Raw genomic sequence first — 17,528 nt, 5'->3', positions numbered from 1 at the left:
CCAAATAAGAGTATAATACAAAATGATGAAATTTTACTGTTTGCAAAGACTAATTAAAAGCACCATCGAATAATGCGTTGTAATATCCTGTTATCGATTATTCGAAAAAATCGGTAATCTATGCATTTATTTTTGATATGGCAACGCTTTCTAAATAAGTATTACTGGCATAATATGGTTTTCTTGTTTAGCTGTTTTATATTTACTTAAACTTTTTTTATGTTTAATTTATCATAATAATATAGTAAGTACTTATTATTTGAAAATATAAAATAAACATTTAAAATACGGTGATACAAATGAAAACAGCGCCATCTATGAAAGTCTTTTGGAAACAATAAGCCCCAATTAGCAATGATTAAATTGTAAACAAATACAGGGCAACAACAAAATGATTCATTTTAACATCTATATATGACTTTTTAAAAATAGATTAAACCTTTTTAAAAACATAGTTTTGGGTTTTAAACGATTACAAAACAATGTTGAATTCCATTCGATACCAATGACGCCATCTAAATCCGTTTTTCGAACTAAAAATGGCTACTATGCCATTGTTCCCCACTGATCATAATAAAAGGGCTCGCATAGAATATGTGAAGAGTTACACTTATTCCAAAATAAATAGATATTGGATTTAATTTTTAATTTATTTTGCACGATTATTCAGATAATAAGTTTTCACAGTATCATAATTCAAATGAGAAAAGGAAATACTTCCGAGTCAAATAATTATTTTCACCTAATACACATTAATAAATTAAACATTTCAACAATACTATTCTAAAGGTAACAAACTTCCTTTCTCATTTCAATTCATTTGCAGTTAATGTCATAATAATTAGCCCTTAGGTACTCATTATGACTTCAATAAAATCCATAAATATCCAGATTTATTGATTTTCTAATATAACCCAGAAAATGTCACTGGTACACAACTACTTTCTTTTGATATTTATGAATTTAATAAGCAATATAGGACATAGACATAAAAAAATAAAGCTATGAGAGAGTAATCTCTTCTACCCTACCCGCACAACACATCGAAATCACCATAAGTCATAGCTTCATGTTTATAATTTACTGTCCATATAAAAAGATCTAATCAATTAGGAACACTTCTATGTTAAAAATAAATTTATTAAATAGGATTTAAAAGGTTCTTAAATGAATACGTAATTAAAATATTGATTAGATCTTTTTTAAATCTTATGTTATAAGTTTTTTACATACTTACCTAATCTGCTATAACAAGTATTTTAAAAAATTCAATTTGACATTAATAACTAACATAGTGACGTATAAACAGTGACAGAAACCAAATAACAACATACAATTCGTTACATTTTATTATTACAACATAATTCTTGATTCTAGCAAAAAGTTTGTTTGTCTTTTATATATTTTAGAAATAAAATAACATATTCACAACACAAAAATTGATAATTAAAAAAATAATAATACCCACAACAAATATGCAACTATTAATCAATATAAAAAAATTAATACACTTTTGTTCACGAGATCTAAACAAACTAGGTAACACGACTGGAGTTTATTTTTAATTTAAAGATTTATACTAGATCTTAAAATCTAATCAAAATTATATAGCGAATAAAATTAACTACACACTTATAAACTAAACCCAGTTAAGATAATAAAGTTAACCCAAAATTACTATAAACTTTTGCTCAGAGCATTCAAGACTTTATGTGTGACACATTAAATTCACAGAATCTCTACTGGGGTTTAACTAAAGCACATCATCGCATCGCTAAAGCGGGGGATTAGTCTCAGTTATAATGGATAATAAATAATTAATTATATTTAGAGCTTAAAGCCTTTCGGCTGTAGGATAATATTCGAATTGCATTCAAATGCAAACTTGTGTGGCACAAACATGATTTTTAAGCGGGAATTGGTGGGATGTGGGTAGTTTTCCTATAACATGAGTTGGAGTTACAAATACAAATATTAGAGAATTAGAATCACAATTCAAATAATCATAGATAGCAGACTCATGATTCACTAAAAATTACGGCATGTTTTATTAAATAAGGTATATGTTATGTTCCAAGTTATATTATATCTGTGAGATTTACGATTCCGGATCTGTTGAAGTGTATGTGGCCGCTTTACTTGTCTGAAAATAAATAATGAATGGTTATCATATTTTAACAAACTCAGGTAGCGATAGACATCATAAGTATCTCAATTTATAAAAATAAAAAAAGCAAACTATTAAACTTTTACTCGAAATAAAATGGTCCTGTATGATAATAGGAGACCAACATCCAACAGTTATCTGTATATAGCATTCCTTACCCGCGTTAGTAAGAATAGATAAGAATAAGAATAACTTTTATTTTGAACATAAGTAACATTTTAGACTTTATTGTAGATGTGTGGAAAGAGATTTTTTTTATATACCGTTGGGCAAATTACTTTTTAGACTCATACACAGGAACTGTATAATTCCTTCTTCCATATATGTGTGTTGGAAAGGTTCTTGCACATTTACGTATGTATACAGACATACGCATTACAAACAATTGCGCACGCTCAGTAAATTGTTATGATAGGTAATGTTTAATAATATGCATGCTTATTATTAAGTCATATTTAATAATAGGCACATAATCTGCACTTCATACAGATGTCAAAGACATCTGACGACGGCAAAATATAAAAACTATAGAAAACTTACTTCGCAACTATCATAGAACAGCATTGCAGTCTCATTATCGTGAAAATTTACGGTAACGGTTTTGAAGACGGGGTCGTTGCTTGTGTAGTCCGTACCCGACCATATGCACGAGTCACCAGACATCTGACAATAGAAAATAATTATTATATATAAGTTTCTTGTCATTTCTCTTGCTCGGCTGGCATACAGATGTATTTAGATTATACAACGAAATAATAGGGCAAGGTTCGTCAGCTTGTATTAAGACATAGGCTTCCTATAATAGTAGGCTATCCTATTCAAGTCAGCCAGCTCACTGCCCATATATCATCTTCTCACCTCTTTTTCCGTCACCCTGTTTCCTTTTTTGATCTCTTGGATACATATCTAAATTGCTAAATAAAATATATTTGTACAAAAAATAAACTACCAAAAGACTTTAATAATTAATTACAGAATATTTTTTTTTAGTATATACTTATATCAATTACCTGGAATTCTGTATCCGTGTGTATTAGCATGTCCGCGAGTATTTCACCAGTGGCTGAATCAGTGATGAGGATCTTAGGCGAATAGATATCTTGATCATACAGTACTTGTATATGTCCATGCTCACATGCGGTCTCTGTGTCGCCTTGTCGCACAACCACTTCGCCGTCACATGAGTAGTACGATGATGACTCATCTTCATCCTACCAAATAAGAAAATAACATCACTCATGTACATACATACACACAGTCTTTCTAATTCAGGTACAATATTCGTAATCCCATTATTATGTAAATAAATAAATGGATTGAATGAATAAATGAATAAATAGATAAGTAATTTTTAATTTGTCACTTTGTAACTACAAATATCTTCTGCATCCCCATCATTGCGTCAATTTCCGAATATATATTGTACTTTCTTTATCTATATTAGTGAAATGTCAGTAAAATTACATAGCAATTGCAATTGCACTTAATACATGTTCCATATAAAAAAAATCTCAAACATTTTTCAATTTCAACAAATAGGACATTACTTTTCTTACTGCCAAAGCTATCACAGACGATAACAACTTATTGCATCCATTCCAGGGGCGGATCGTAAATTTGTGGGGCCCTGGGCTGTCTACTTAGGGTCCTACCTAATTATATAACTTAACTAAAAAAATACACCGACCAAAAACAAACGACCAGAAATTCCCCGTTCCTTTCTATAGACTCGCATGGGTCAATTGATCTCAGGGTTGCCAACCTTATGATAGGTTTTTTAACATTCTAAATGTAGTTTCGGTGGAGACTGGGTGCCCTTTGTATCCTCGGGCCCTGTGCTGCAACCCAAAAAGCTCTGAGGTAGAAACGCCCCTGATCCATTCAATTGATAAAAACTGATAATACTCATTATAGTAAAACAAAATAATACTATACCTCATTATAATACCCATCATAGTCTTCATTATGATCATACTCATGTTCATAATCTTCTTCATCTTCCTCATCCTCCTGATTCTCCTCTTCAGGGTCTTGGAAATGTACTTGTTTGAATATCTCAGTAACTGAAGATCCTTTATTGGCGTCGCCGTTGGGTTTACTACCCGTAGTTACTTCAGTTGGTGTTTGCTCTGTAGTAGCCGACGCACCTGACTGCGTGTGTTCAATCACTTTCGTTAACATTGAGTTGTCAGCGCGGACACTATCTACCAAATGCTTTGGTAGTCTTAACGGTGCAACTGTGCTGAAAACATTATCCTTGTTCTCCTTTTCTTCTCTTATAGCTTGTGCAGCTTGAGCTTGCAGTTTCTAAATAAAAAATTATGATAGATATGATACATATATATCACTGAACGGAATTTGCTCGAGTCAGTTGGTATATATAAATTAGTAATTTAAATTACAAATTTATTAATTAAGACATTATTAATAAATCATTTAATGCCTTGTAAATATTTATATATGTAACCTACAGCGCCCGAGATTTCACGCGTGAAATTTATGTAATTCCAACATAAAAAAATAATAAACACAAAATAATTAATCATTGCTACCATATTACAAAATAGAAATCAACTTCATAGAGAAAAATGAACTTACTCGTACACATTGGACAATTTTGTCGTGGAAAGACGTGGCTAATTCTGAGGACTTGAACCTCACAGCGAGGGTTTCCTGTTCGCCGACAGCTGTTTCCGCGTAATTCCGACCTGCCCACGTCCACGCACGATCAGAGTTCTTCATTGGTAAAAGTTCTAAATCCATGAATAACAGCATATTCAGCACAGCTTTATGAACCTGAACATATAAAACAATATTTTACTATCAGAAACATTTACAGTTGACTGTTTGACAAAATACTTCTTTGAATGCCTCACCATGGGTACACTAGCCCTTATTTATTTGATCAATTGTATAAGAATATTTGTAGTCATTTATAACTTAATAAAAATTGTGTAGCTAAGGATGAACTAAAGGTATGTATAATAATAATAATAATAAACTCAGGACAATAAGAATGAAATGAAAATGAATGAAATGTAATGTATATACTGTGCTAACAATATTTGGTATCAACATGTATAGTGCATCACACTAACAGAATAGAGAAAGCATAATCTTATATAACTGATTATTATTTATTGTTTTGGGTGATATAATTTTAATTACGGAGTAAGTAGCCAAAGAGCTTAAAAGGAATTTACCAATGGCGACCCTTTTCATATTAATTGTATAATGAAGACAATATGTTCAACAATTGATCTAAATTTAGAATTTTCAAATACTAGGAAATATTGTTGTTGAAGTATGTCATAAAGTTAAGGAAGTGTTTTAATATACCTGTTCTCGCCGGAGCAATAATCTGTAGCTTTTCTTTTCAGGATGATATAAAATCTTCATTTCACCTACACCGCGTTCCTTCCATTCTCGGGTTTTGTCGTCATAGCGATACAGTTTGCAACGTTCACCAAATATTTTTTCCTATAACAAGAATTACATGTACATACAAATAATAAGCGAACTTAAATATGGAGACAGCAGTAAGTTAAATGCTACGTAAAACTTTCATAGGACCGTCTATGATAGATAATATCGACTACCAATAGTAGTGATAATAATCAATGTTTGTAGAAACTACGTGGTTAAATAGAATTAAAAGTAATCTGAGAATGAACAAATTAACCTCTTACATATATGAACCACATTTAAGCTAGTAGAACTGTTAAAATTACGAAACACCGTAAGCCTTTATATGGAAAGTAAAATTTTCTAATTTTTTATTTCTATTATGATTGCGTCGACAAACAATAGCAATTCAATAGCATTTGTACACTCAGAAATAATTTATTATAGGTTCTAGAGTTATTCCTATATATGTATATAACAAAATTTATTTTCAAGATGTAAATCTTGGACTAACTTAACTTTTAGTATGATTTACCTAAATATGCTGGTAACATAAATGTTATTTTTATTTTAAAAAAATATTTAAATGTCTACCTTTCCGGTTTCCCTAATTAGTGAAAGAGATAGAAGTTAAATTATATGCACTGCAAAGCAAATGTGTTGATTATAATTAGTATTAGCTATTTTATTTAAATGCAGTAATTAACACTCAATACTATTTTTAGTATGTTGTTAAATTTACCTCATCTTCTTCCCCAGTAGTAACAACAATTTTCTCAGGCAATGGTACAATTGGTTCATAATGAGGATCATATTCTTCATCACCGCCATTATTTCCACCAACCTCATCACCAGCACCACTATCGTTTTTAGATGTATCAGCACCTATTCCAGATTTAGTTCCAAACAATTGTTGTCCAGCACCTTCCCATTGAAAATTAGTTTTTTCTGAAATATTTAATAAACCACATATTAAAACATTCCCTAAATGCATATAACATCAAATACCAGTTAAAAATTATTACTTTGAAATCCAGGTGCGCTAGAAGACAGTGCAGCAAATGATAACTGATTATCAACTTTAAATGGCGTCTCTTGTTTAATATCAGCAGAGTTTGTATTGTTGGTAACATCTACTTCTTTATCTCCACAGTTTTTTGATGATCCAGTATTGACAGTCCATTGATTATTTGGATTTGGATCAGCCGCAACTCCAAATATTGATTTTCCTGTACCCAAACTTTGATTTTGGGTTACATTTGCACCAAATATAGAATTTCCGCTCAAACCAAATATACCTGCACTAGGTTTATTTTGAGTATTAGTTAATCCACTCATTCCAAATATATTACCTTTACCAAACCCAACTGGTTTGTGATCATCTGTTGCAAATATTGATTTTGCGCCTGGTTTTTCATTTTCATCCTTTTTTTCAGAAGATATAGCGAAAATTGATTGACTTATTGATGTCCCTGAATTTCCACCACCAAATATTTTACTTCCAAATAAGGGATTAGCTTGAGAAAATACAGATTTAGACTCCACATTTCCAGTTTGTGTAGCATCTAATATGGATTTGGTTTCAATGGCCACCTTTTCATCTCCCGAGGTATTTAAGTTACTCAACTTAGGAGCTGCTAATATTGAACTTTTAGATGTTGTTTGACTCTGTTGTTTTTCATCACTTTTTTGTTCTACTAATGTATCATGATGCAAAGAATTTTCATCAAAAGAATTTTCTTTGTTTGTAGAATTAAGTCCAATCGTGGAGGTGTTATTGCTTGTAAGGATTGTAGATTTGGTGTTTGTACCAATAGCGCCTAATGGCGTTCGGAACATAGAATTATCAAATGATTTGTCGACATTGGTAGGAGTTCCATACAGTGATTGAGCTGGACTTTGAAAAACGAGTATTGAAGTTCTAGTTGGTGTAGATACAGAAGTAAATGGAGAAAATACTGAAGCTACAATTCCTGTTGATGTAGATTTAAGATTATCATCATCATTGCAGCCACGACAACCAGAACAAGGCTTTTGATTTTTATATGTAAAGAAGTTTTCAGGCAACATTAATTCCTTAGCTATTTTCTTTTCCTCGACAGATGCTTGTATTTCACTAACAAAAATAACATCGTCAGAATCATCAGTTTTCTTTTGACTTGATTTATTAATATCGACTTCATTTTTATTTATCAATTTTCCTTCTCTCGCCTCATCAATGGCTGCCTTAAATTCTATAGCAATTTCATTTGTTTTAAATCTCAGACAAAATTGTTGAAGACTCAACTCTCCTTCACTAAAATCATTAGCAGCAAATAACCAAGTCTTATCATCCTTAGGTGTATATGTAATATCTGGCGATAAAACATGATTCAAACAGATCTTCAAAACTTGTTCCCGGCGCATAACAACTCTGAAAAAAAAAAGTTATAGCATTAAATTAGTATTAGTCAGGGATGTAACATTATAGTAACTTATCCGGTCTTGGGAGCACTACTAGTATTCTTCTATTACTGCAGTGTCCCCTCTTCCCTCATCTTCCCCACCACATACAAACTTTATTTACTTCCAAAATACAATATCAATCAACCGTTTATCTCTATTTGTTCTTTGTTTTGGGCATGGTTAGATACAACAAATTGGCTCTCGTATAATATATCGTGCGTGTATTATGCGTCAATCAATCACCCAGAAATATTAGAATGAATGTAGCTGTGGGTACCAAACGATAACGGAATGGGATTACGGCACACACCCCGTAATCCCATTTTGTTCAGTATTATGTTAGCCAGGACTAATTTACTTCAATATTTCTCTTTATCCCGCGTTTTAGTAATAATTAACAATATCAGAAGTGATATTGATGTATAACGTTATATAAGTATTAACCTATCCAAAAGGAATAAGTGTAAGAAGACATGTATTATCTCTGACAACAAAATATAGAAACAATATTAAATAAGAACAGCGAATCATTCGAAGACCTGGCTATGCAGAGGTTTCATATACTCGCGTTGTCATTCGCCTTTAATGGCGCCATTAAAGGTACTACAACAACTATACAATATGAACACACTTATTTATAATAATTATAGCTTACCTTACTTTGTCAGTATAATTGTGTCTCAATATTTTGACTATACCAATACCCCTTTCTTTCCATTCACCAGACATGAATCTGAATAACTTGGCCCTGTGACCATAAAGCTCTGTCTCGTTTTCCTCCCCAGTAACTACTTCAACCTAAAAAATAAACATATTACAATTTAACTTTTTTTTTATAAGAAACGCATAAATTTATGTAAAAAAAAATATTACTTTATCAGGCATTGGTATGACTGGACTGAAGTGGATATGATGCCCTTCGTCTTCCGAAGCATATTCATTGTCATCGCTATCTTCACCTTTTTGACTATTAGGTGACTTTATTGGACTTTTTCCTTTGGTTGGTGTTTTGGGTTTAAAAACAAAACCGAATGTACCTCCTTCTTTACCGGGAGGAGTATTTTCATTATTAGGAGTTGGCGTTGGCAATAGTCCTGGTTTCATTGTTGCAACATTTTTAATTTCTTCACTCTTATTTGTAGTAAAATCAACTGGTTCTTTCTCATCACTCATTTTTAGAGATCCAAAACTGGAAGTCGCTGCCTTATCTCCAAAAGATACATTCGTTCCTTCATCTTGTTGATTTGAAGGAATTCCGAAAGTAAATTTGTGGGCTCCAGTGCCATCAAAAATTGAAGTAGACTGAACTTCTGTTGAAGACCCTCCAGTTGGTTGGTCAGATATTGGTATACCAAATGTAAATTTAGAACCGGAACTACCAAGACCAAATATAGATTTTGGTTCTTGTTTAGTAATAGATTCTGGATTTTTCGGATTATTACATGCAATGCAGTTTTCATTACTAGCTTCATTTCTGATAAAACATCCTTTACACTCCCAAGTGCCTTCTTTTGGTTTAAATTTATCTCCCCAACCTGAAGAAACTGGCGTAGTTGATTCTGGAATAACAGTTTCTGCTTGTGCAGTGGCATTTGTTTGTGTAAATATACCAAACTTAAATTTTGGCGCATTATCAGAACTAAGTTTTACTCCAGTTTGTTTTGTTGTTGGATCTTTTGGGGTATTGCATGCATTACAACATTCAGAGTTAGCCTCATTACGAATTAAGCATAGTTTACATTCCCATGTTCCTGGCTTAGGCTTGAAAGTTTCTCCCCAGGTTGAGTTAATAGGTGGAATTGAATTATTTTCAGAAGTAGAGCCTTTGGGGTTAGGTTTTTCGCAACAAGCACATTTATCAAAACTTTCTAAATTATTTGTGTAACATGACTCACAATACCAAGAACCTGCTTTTGGTTTAAATTTATCCCCGAAACCAGTTTGACTTATCTGTTTTGCAGCATTTTGTTCTTCTTTTGCAGCCTTGGATCCATCTTTCATTTTTAATTGCGCTGTTTTTATGGCGTCGATGAAACTATCACAAGTTTGGGCAGTTTTAAATCGTAGACAGAATGTTTCAGCAACTAATTCACCGTCCGAAAAATCGTTCGCTCCCCATGTTACCGCCTTATCCATATTTGGCATTTTCTGGAAAATCATTTCTTTCGTGACTGCATGATTACAGCACACCTTCATAATTTGTTCTCTCCTCATTAGTAACCTAACTTTTTGTATATTATCTTTATGCACAAGCACTTTTATATTGCCAAGTCCTCGCTCTTTCCATTCTTTAGTAGAAGCATCAAATCGCAATATTTTAGCCCGATGTTCGAACATAATATTCTCCTCCTCTTCGCCAGTTTTCTGTTCTATCAAAGCAGGTAATGGTACAACAGGTTTAAATTCCACTGTAGGTTCAAATTCCTCTACACTATCAGAATTATTAAAAATTTTTGATTCTGTAGTCGACTCTATATTAGTGGTATCTGTGGGTACTTGGTTTGTAGATGGCTTAAATAAGCTATTAAAGGGTGAATTTGTTGAAGTTTTAAGAGTCAAACCACTGAAAATATTTGATTTTGTTGTTGCTGGCTCCAATAACTTAGTATCAGATTTAATATTAACCTCAACAGGCTTAAAAGTCGGCGTACTACTGAAAGTAAAGCCTCCAATAACTGTTTTTGATATCTGAGTTTGTTCTGCAGTTATTTTTACAGGAGTTGTAAATAGTGGAGTAGAGGATTCAAACTTTTCTTTATTTTCAGATTTAGGAGTGCTTACTACATTAAGTGAAGATTCCTGACGAGCCTTTTCAAACGCCTCATAAAATTGCAGTGCTATATCAGCAGTTTTAAAACGTATACAGAACTTTTCTAAGACAACAGTTTCATCTGCATAATCATTCGCAACCCAAAAGTAAGCTTTTGTTTCATTTTTCATGGGTTTTATTTCCATTTCAGGTGTAATAATATGATTGGCACAAATTTTATGAATTTGTTCTCGTCTCATTAAAACCCTTACCTTACCCGTGGTTTTATGTTTAAGCAATTTTACATCGCCAAGTCCTCTCTCCTTCCACTGTTTATCAACGAAACGAAACAGTTTAGCTCTTGAACTAAATATTGATACTTCATCTTCTTCACCAGTTGTCACTTTTACTTCAGCTGGCAATGGTATGATAGGTTTGAAATCTGGACAAGGATCATAATTCTCCACTGACGTATTACTTCTCTCAGATAAAGTCCTAGATTTGTTGAGAGTAATATTTGGTGAATTTCCTGTAAATACTCCATCCACAACATTTTTGGAGTTATCTAGTGAATCATTAACATTTGTTGAGTTTGATAAGGTGTCCGTGGAGATATCTCCCGCATTAGAGACGCTTAAAGCCTGAGTTTTAAACACTGTTGATTGGTTCCAATTCGTGAAAGGGCTTGATGTTGTATTTACAGTTTTATTTCCGGATGGGAAACTAAATATTGGAGGATTTATTACTTTAGTATCATTAGTAGAAGGCATTGGTATTTGATAGTTATGAGCAGTTCCTTTGATATGTTTAGAAGGAATTGTCACGCTAAGTATTGGCGCTGGGGTTGTTGTGCAGGTAGGCAGTGGGTCTGACGAAGTAATTACAACGTTTACAGGTAATGGACGCGATATTTCTTTTGAATCTGTTGTTTGAACTGACTTAGAAGGTATCATTGAACATGTATTAGTAGAAACAACTGATGCTGCTATAGTCGCAGCCGTAGAGGCCGTTGAAATCGTTGGTAAAATAGGAATAGTTGGTACTGCAGATACCGATGAAACTACTGGAGCAGGAATATTTGATGATACTAGCTGAGATACATCTAAATACATTTGATCCGGAGTTGTATATATTCCGGGATAATTCAATGGAGCTCTATTTGGATCAAATATTGGTGGAGCTCCCGGCATTTGAGCCGCCTGTGCAAATTGTGGATACTGGCTATAGAAGTTATACAAATTTTGACCGTACAGTTGATAAGGATTTGGTGGTACAGCAAACGGAGGCACAAGACGTTGATTAAATGAAGGAATGACATGTGGCGGTGTAAAGGGTAGCTGTGCAGCAAAAGTGGTATTGTCACTAGTTCTATAGTCATCATCTAAATTGTACAAATCACTTTCGTCTATTGCCTGTTCTGATGAAGCTTTTTTAAGTTTATTGACTTCTTTCTTTAATTCCGCTATTTGTTTCTTCAAGTCTCCTACATCCTTACATTCATTCCTACATTCATCAATTTGATCTGTAACATGGTCTACTGAAATCTTTAGGAGTTTAAATTGATCTGTAGTATTCTGAATATTAGTATGAATAGTACTAATAATTTGATTACTTAAGTTCCTGTTTTCTTCAAACCAAGTTTTACTCTGTTCCATAAAATCACTAATAGTATTATCTCTTTTTTGCAAATTCTTTATTTCACTCTCAATTCTTTCTAAAAATTGTCGATCAGCCCTTGTGTTATCTGTGTGTAAAATATGCGAGTCCATAGCAGTACGGTATTTAGTGACGTTTGAACTGAATTGTTTTGGTGTGGAGCTTATATTGCGGTAAATGTGAGAACCTGGTTGTCTTGAATTACATTCACTTCCAATAAATGATACATAATCATCTGAAGAATATTTATCAGTTGCATCATTAATAGCTGTAATTGAAAGGTCTGGATCTATTTTATTTAAATGTGTTTCTATATCTTCAATCATGATTTGTGTATCAGAATATAATGAATTGTCCTTATGTATACCTGAATTTTTGAGACTATCTAGTGCTTTGTAAGAAAAATTTCTAGCCCTAGTAAGCAATGACGCGCATTTGGTTTTTGTATCAATTGAATTTACATCTTTAGATGAATTGTTCTCTTCAATAGCAATTTTTTTGTATGTAAGTCCAAGATAATAATATGCTTGTGGAGATTTCAAATTAGATAAAATTTCAATAACTTTATCATAATCACAGTCATTGAGGTAATTTATAGCCACAAACAATTTACTTTCTTCTATTAATAACATCAAATCCTTTGTTCCGATTTCTTTATGCGTGTAATCAAACAAACGTTTTTCAGGCATTTTCATTACTATCTTGCTCTTTAATCTTTCTAGTAAAGGTATAGCAGAAGAATAGTAAAGACCAGCTCTTATTTCTAAACTATTCTTTTCATTAACAACTGTTGTTAGCTTAGCTTTTTCACTAAATATTCGGCCTAAAGTACATAGTAGTTCAGGATCTAACCCATGGCTATCAACACACCTTACTACTTCTATACCTCGACTGAGAGTTGCTCGTATATCTGTTAATTCTGTACCCAACTCATTTTGATTAAACTTATAAGCGCAGTCCCACCATTTCATTTGAGGTAGAGTACATAATAAGTCAGTAATAATAGCTGGTAAAACAGTTGGTTTATCAGGAATAGCATAAATTCCTTGATTATGCTTTTGCTGTTTTGCTGTTAACGCAGCACAATAAAGGAATGCCTGAATATCAAATTTATTTAATGTTTCAGGACCACAGTCTGATGTTGTTGGTGTTAGCATATCGAAGAGAGTGCACTTAAAGTGTGAATAGTTTTTGTAGTTCAACAATATCCAGACAAAATGATGGAGTGAGTTAGGGTATTCTCTTTGAGCGTTAATGTCATGTGTTTCTACTTCTATTTTTCTGGGCAACCTAAGAACTGGTGCACTAAAAGAATTAGAAATGATGTGCGAAGATTTTATCTTGGTCAAATGTTCTCTACTAATAAATATCTTTTCATATAATTTGTCTTTCCAATGAGTATCAGAACAACATTGGGAAATGCGGTCTAGCAAGAGCTGACTTTGATCTTGTATGTTTGAAAGTAGGTAGTGGCCAGATTGAGAACATCTGTATGCACCTTCTGTAGACCAGCGGCGAGCAGCTTGTTGTTGTTTCTCTGTAGCATGCATTAACCAATTCACTTTAAGGTCCTGAGGATCTGTATGCCATGCTATTAACATTAGGGGAGCTGCGAATTTTACAGTGTCACGCCAGCATAGCTGATCCTTTTTAGCTTTTTTTAACAGAAATGTAGCGACAATGAATGATAATTGACCTCTATGATGTTGTAATAAACATGTGTGAAATTCAGCATGCCCTGGGGTTGCACCAGCTCTAGCCACAGTCTCTATAGCTTGATCATAGGCATGAAGAAGTTCATTTGTTTCTACTAAACTTTTTGAGGATCCACTAGGTGTTTCTGTAATACTCAATACACAAATCCGTTCTCGAATAGTCAATAAAATTAGCTGGAAAACCCAATCATTCTGGCTGTCAGAATAATGTTTAAGAAGATCAATTAGGGTCTCATACCAAATATAATTATTTGAGAAAGTTTTCACACCAAACTCTAAATTACAGGCATGGTCAATTGCCTTTTTGATATCATTTGTTTGCATATAATGTTTAAGTAGACGAATATGAAGCAGTGCATCTTTTGGTCTTGCTGCCAATTCAGCTGTTAGCAAATTAACAATTGCTTCTGGGTCAGAATTAGACACTGTTACCAATCTTTCACGGATTTTAAATGTCACAGGATGTCTTGGGAATGTTGCCTCTGCTTTCTCACACCAGAATTTTGCACGTCCCAGATCAATGCTGACATCATCATCTGCAAGTAGCTCGCAAACTGAAACAAAGACATAATAAACATATTATTATACATATAACCTTATTAATGATACCAGCAGTCAGTGGCACATGAATTATATGTAGTTGTACCCTAACCAAACCAAAAAAATAAGTTTAGCCTCGCCCACCCTTATCTTATTATGTTACTATGCTATATATATATATATATAAGTATAAGACTCTAAATGACAACCAACAGCAACTATTTTTAACATTCACATAGTACTAAAGAGAAAGTGAAATTATAGGATGGTGGTGGGATCTGTAGTGTTTTTAATGTGTCTAACACATGGTGTGTTAGACACATTAACTTACCATTATGTGGCCAGTCAGGTTATTTACTATTCCATTGACATTGAAAAGAAGTAGTTTCATTTTGAACACACATACCTTTTGCGGGCATTGTTAAATGTCAATAATTGTACATACAGAACAATTTTTACAACCTAATACATGAGTTGCAGTGAAAATACCAGGTTGTTACATATTAGCCAATAAATATAATATTAATATGTATTGTCTATTACATAAAATGGATAACATAGATATCTTTAAATTCTTTATTAGCTGGGTAATGCTAATCACATGAGAGCACTTGAAAGACATGGGAGTCCTTGAAGCGGTTGCCGTAGCCAGAATGGCTAAGACAGTATCAAGGATAATTGAGACTATTTTTATTTTAGACTACTTTTATTTTAGAAAAATTAAGTTAAATTCCATTCGGATGAAGATGCGGGTACAGCTTGTTGTCAATATGATTGTAAACTTGCGGCAGGGGCAAGCCTACCACTGTTTCTCTTATTAAGTTTTAGTCTTTTTATTATAGGATAATAATGAGTCTTAATAATAAGACAATGGAACACTATAGTCAGTTTGTATATTTATCTTTACATACTAGGAAGCCTATATGCATCCGTTCATTGACACTGTATAAAGCAAGAGTGATAATCTTACAGCAGTTATAAAGAAAAATATGTCAACCATAATATAAATATATATAGGTAGGTCTATTTCGTCATTCAATCAGTTTGGAGGTTAATTTGTGCATTTCAATACAATTAAAATCGACAGTTATGTATGTTTTCCTTCACTTGAGAATCCATCAGAAATATATATATTTCAACACACTTTTTTCTTTTGGGTAGATTTAACTCATAACACTTTCATGCATCCAATGTCATTGAAGTATGGTGATATTAAATGCAAATGTGTACAGTATTAACAAAAGTATTAGTAGGAGCAAGAGCTAGTGTTCATTTCACATAAAATTTACATCTGAACAATGGTGTTACGAAATAATATAAAAAATTAAGTAGCCAAAATGTATTATATCAATAAATATTTTGAAGATATGAATTTAAATATTATCAATTTTTGCTTTTCACAGCAGGAGGTATCGCGGTGTCACCATCTAACAACTACCATCCGTAAAATGGTAAACACGTCACTAAGGCAATAAAGAAATACTGCTAAATACTTACTGTCCAAAATAGTGCTGGTTTGTGTTGGGTCTATATCCAATGATGTTTTATACTGCTCAAGAGCTTTTTCTTTCTGTCCTAGTTTTTGTAAAGCTTGTCCAAGCAGCTTGTACGCCGCGGCATTATTATCTTTTTGAGTAAGATATTGCTCCACATATAATTTGCAACTAGCGTAATCCCCCACTTCAAAATAGAGACGACCAATTGAATATGCTCGTGTTTTAAACTGAAAACATACATTAAGGAATTAGAAATACAATAAGAAATAATCATGATAATCCCAGAAAATATGTCAGATTTTGTAAACTCACCTCTTTTACAGATAACTTCGCTATCAAATTTTCCACGTGTTTATCCACATCCTTTTTATTTCTATACATTCTTACAACTTATCTCCAAAACTATACTATGCTATAATGCCGCTAATAATAAAATTACAGGAAATAAAATAGCGTGGACAGTAAAAAGATAGACATTCGGTGATAGTCATTCTCTTTTTTTTTTAAGGGTGGCAGTTACAAAATATGTTTACCCTAAAATGTTGCTTAATAATTCCATTTTATTTGTTGTCTATTATTTGGTTTAAACGAAACAAAAGTAAATTCTTTAGTAGAAATTTAAAATAAAAGACTAAAGCATAGTAAATTTTATATTAAATAAAGAGTACTTATCTCCAAAGAAAACATACAGATTAAATGAATTTAATATTTGAAAATAGTCAACATCCGAATTAACTTGATGATGATTTAATGAAAATAATTCGATATTATTACCACTATTTTGAATAATTAGTATTAAAGGTCTTTTAATTGTAGCGCGGTGGTTAACCTCACCACTGTAGCGTTGTGATGAAGTGGCGCTACATAATATATTATTTATTTTAGTGTGTATGTAGTGAGTATAGCGGTGAAAAGATTGCACGTTTTATTGTATATTATTAAGTTTATTGGTAGTGTGCTACATGCTTTATTAATAATGCGTACAGTCGACGCGGAGTAGGGACGTAGTGAGTCTACACTTAACTTAAATCAATTTTAGTGGAGACGTAAACTAATGGAAGGATCTCAAGTGTCGATAGAAATATTACAATTGTAGGCACATATTTATCTATTTAAAAACTAGAAAGTACTACTACTACGTCCATGTGATTATTATTATTTGTTTAGTATTTGTGTTTCTATACATTCAAACGTATTTTATTATAAGAAATTCCAGTATTTAAATTGATAGAAATGTAACTATTTCTATCAATTTAAATACTGATACAAAAATTTTAATAGAGATTTGTAATATTAAATTAAAATATATAAAAATCAACAGCAACAAATAAGTCTTTAGCTAAGGATTAAAAGTT

General features: G+C 32.5%; 1 protein-coding gene across 1 annotated transcript; it reads right to left on the bottom strand.

Annotated features, from left to right (window-relative positions):
• Window positions 1–1,904: 1,904 nt before the first annotated feature.
• LOC131844241 (E3 SUMO-protein ligase RanBP2) lies at window positions 1,905–16,575 on the bottom strand. Its single transcript, XM_059193067.1, has 12 exons — window positions 16,486–16,575; window positions 16,175–16,400; window positions 8,891–14,691; window positions 8,673–8,815; window positions 6,598–7,985; window positions 6,315–6,520; window positions 5,507–5,647; window positions 4,766–4,963; window positions 4,103–4,474; window positions 3,178–3,378; window positions 2,708–2,830; window positions 1,905–2,143 (listed from the first exon to the last, which is right to left on the bottom strand). Exons 1-12 carry the CDS (start codon window positions 16,552–16,554, stop codon window positions 2,099–2,101), a joined length of 8,913 nt encoding a protein of 2,970 aa, XP_059049050.1. The 5' UTR covers window positions 16,555–16,575; the 3' UTR covers window positions 1,905–2,098.
• Between the last annotated feature and the right edge of the window lie 953 nt (window positions 16,576–17,528).

Source organism: Achroia grisella, unplaced genomic scaffold (assembly GCF_030625045.1).
Source record: "Achroia grisella isolate CSIRO2021 unplaced genomic scaffold, CSIRO_AGI_Agris_v1 utg402, whole genome shotgun sequence".
NCBI lineage: Eukaryota > Metazoa > Arthropoda > Insecta > Lepidoptera > Pyralidae > Achroia > Achroia grisella.
This window is presented reverse-complemented; position numbering and strand designations above follow the sequence as displayed.

What these genes read in the sequence shown, in the direction of transcription:
- LOC131844241 (XM_059193067.1), bottom strand. Translation starts at nt 16,554, where the DNA reads ATGTATAGAAATAAAAAGGATGTGGATAAACACGTGGAAAATTTGATA. An exon ending in CGAAGTTATCTGTAAAAGAG is followed by an intron (nt 16,401 to 16,485) that starts GTGAGTTTACAA and finishes GTATGTTTTCAG; the next exon opens with TTTAAAACACGAGCATATTC. An exon ending in AAATTGTCCAATGTGTACGA is followed by an intron (nt 4,475 to 4,765) that starts GTAAGTTCATTT and finishes TTTTTTATTTAG; the next exon opens with AAACTGCAAGCTCAAGCTGC.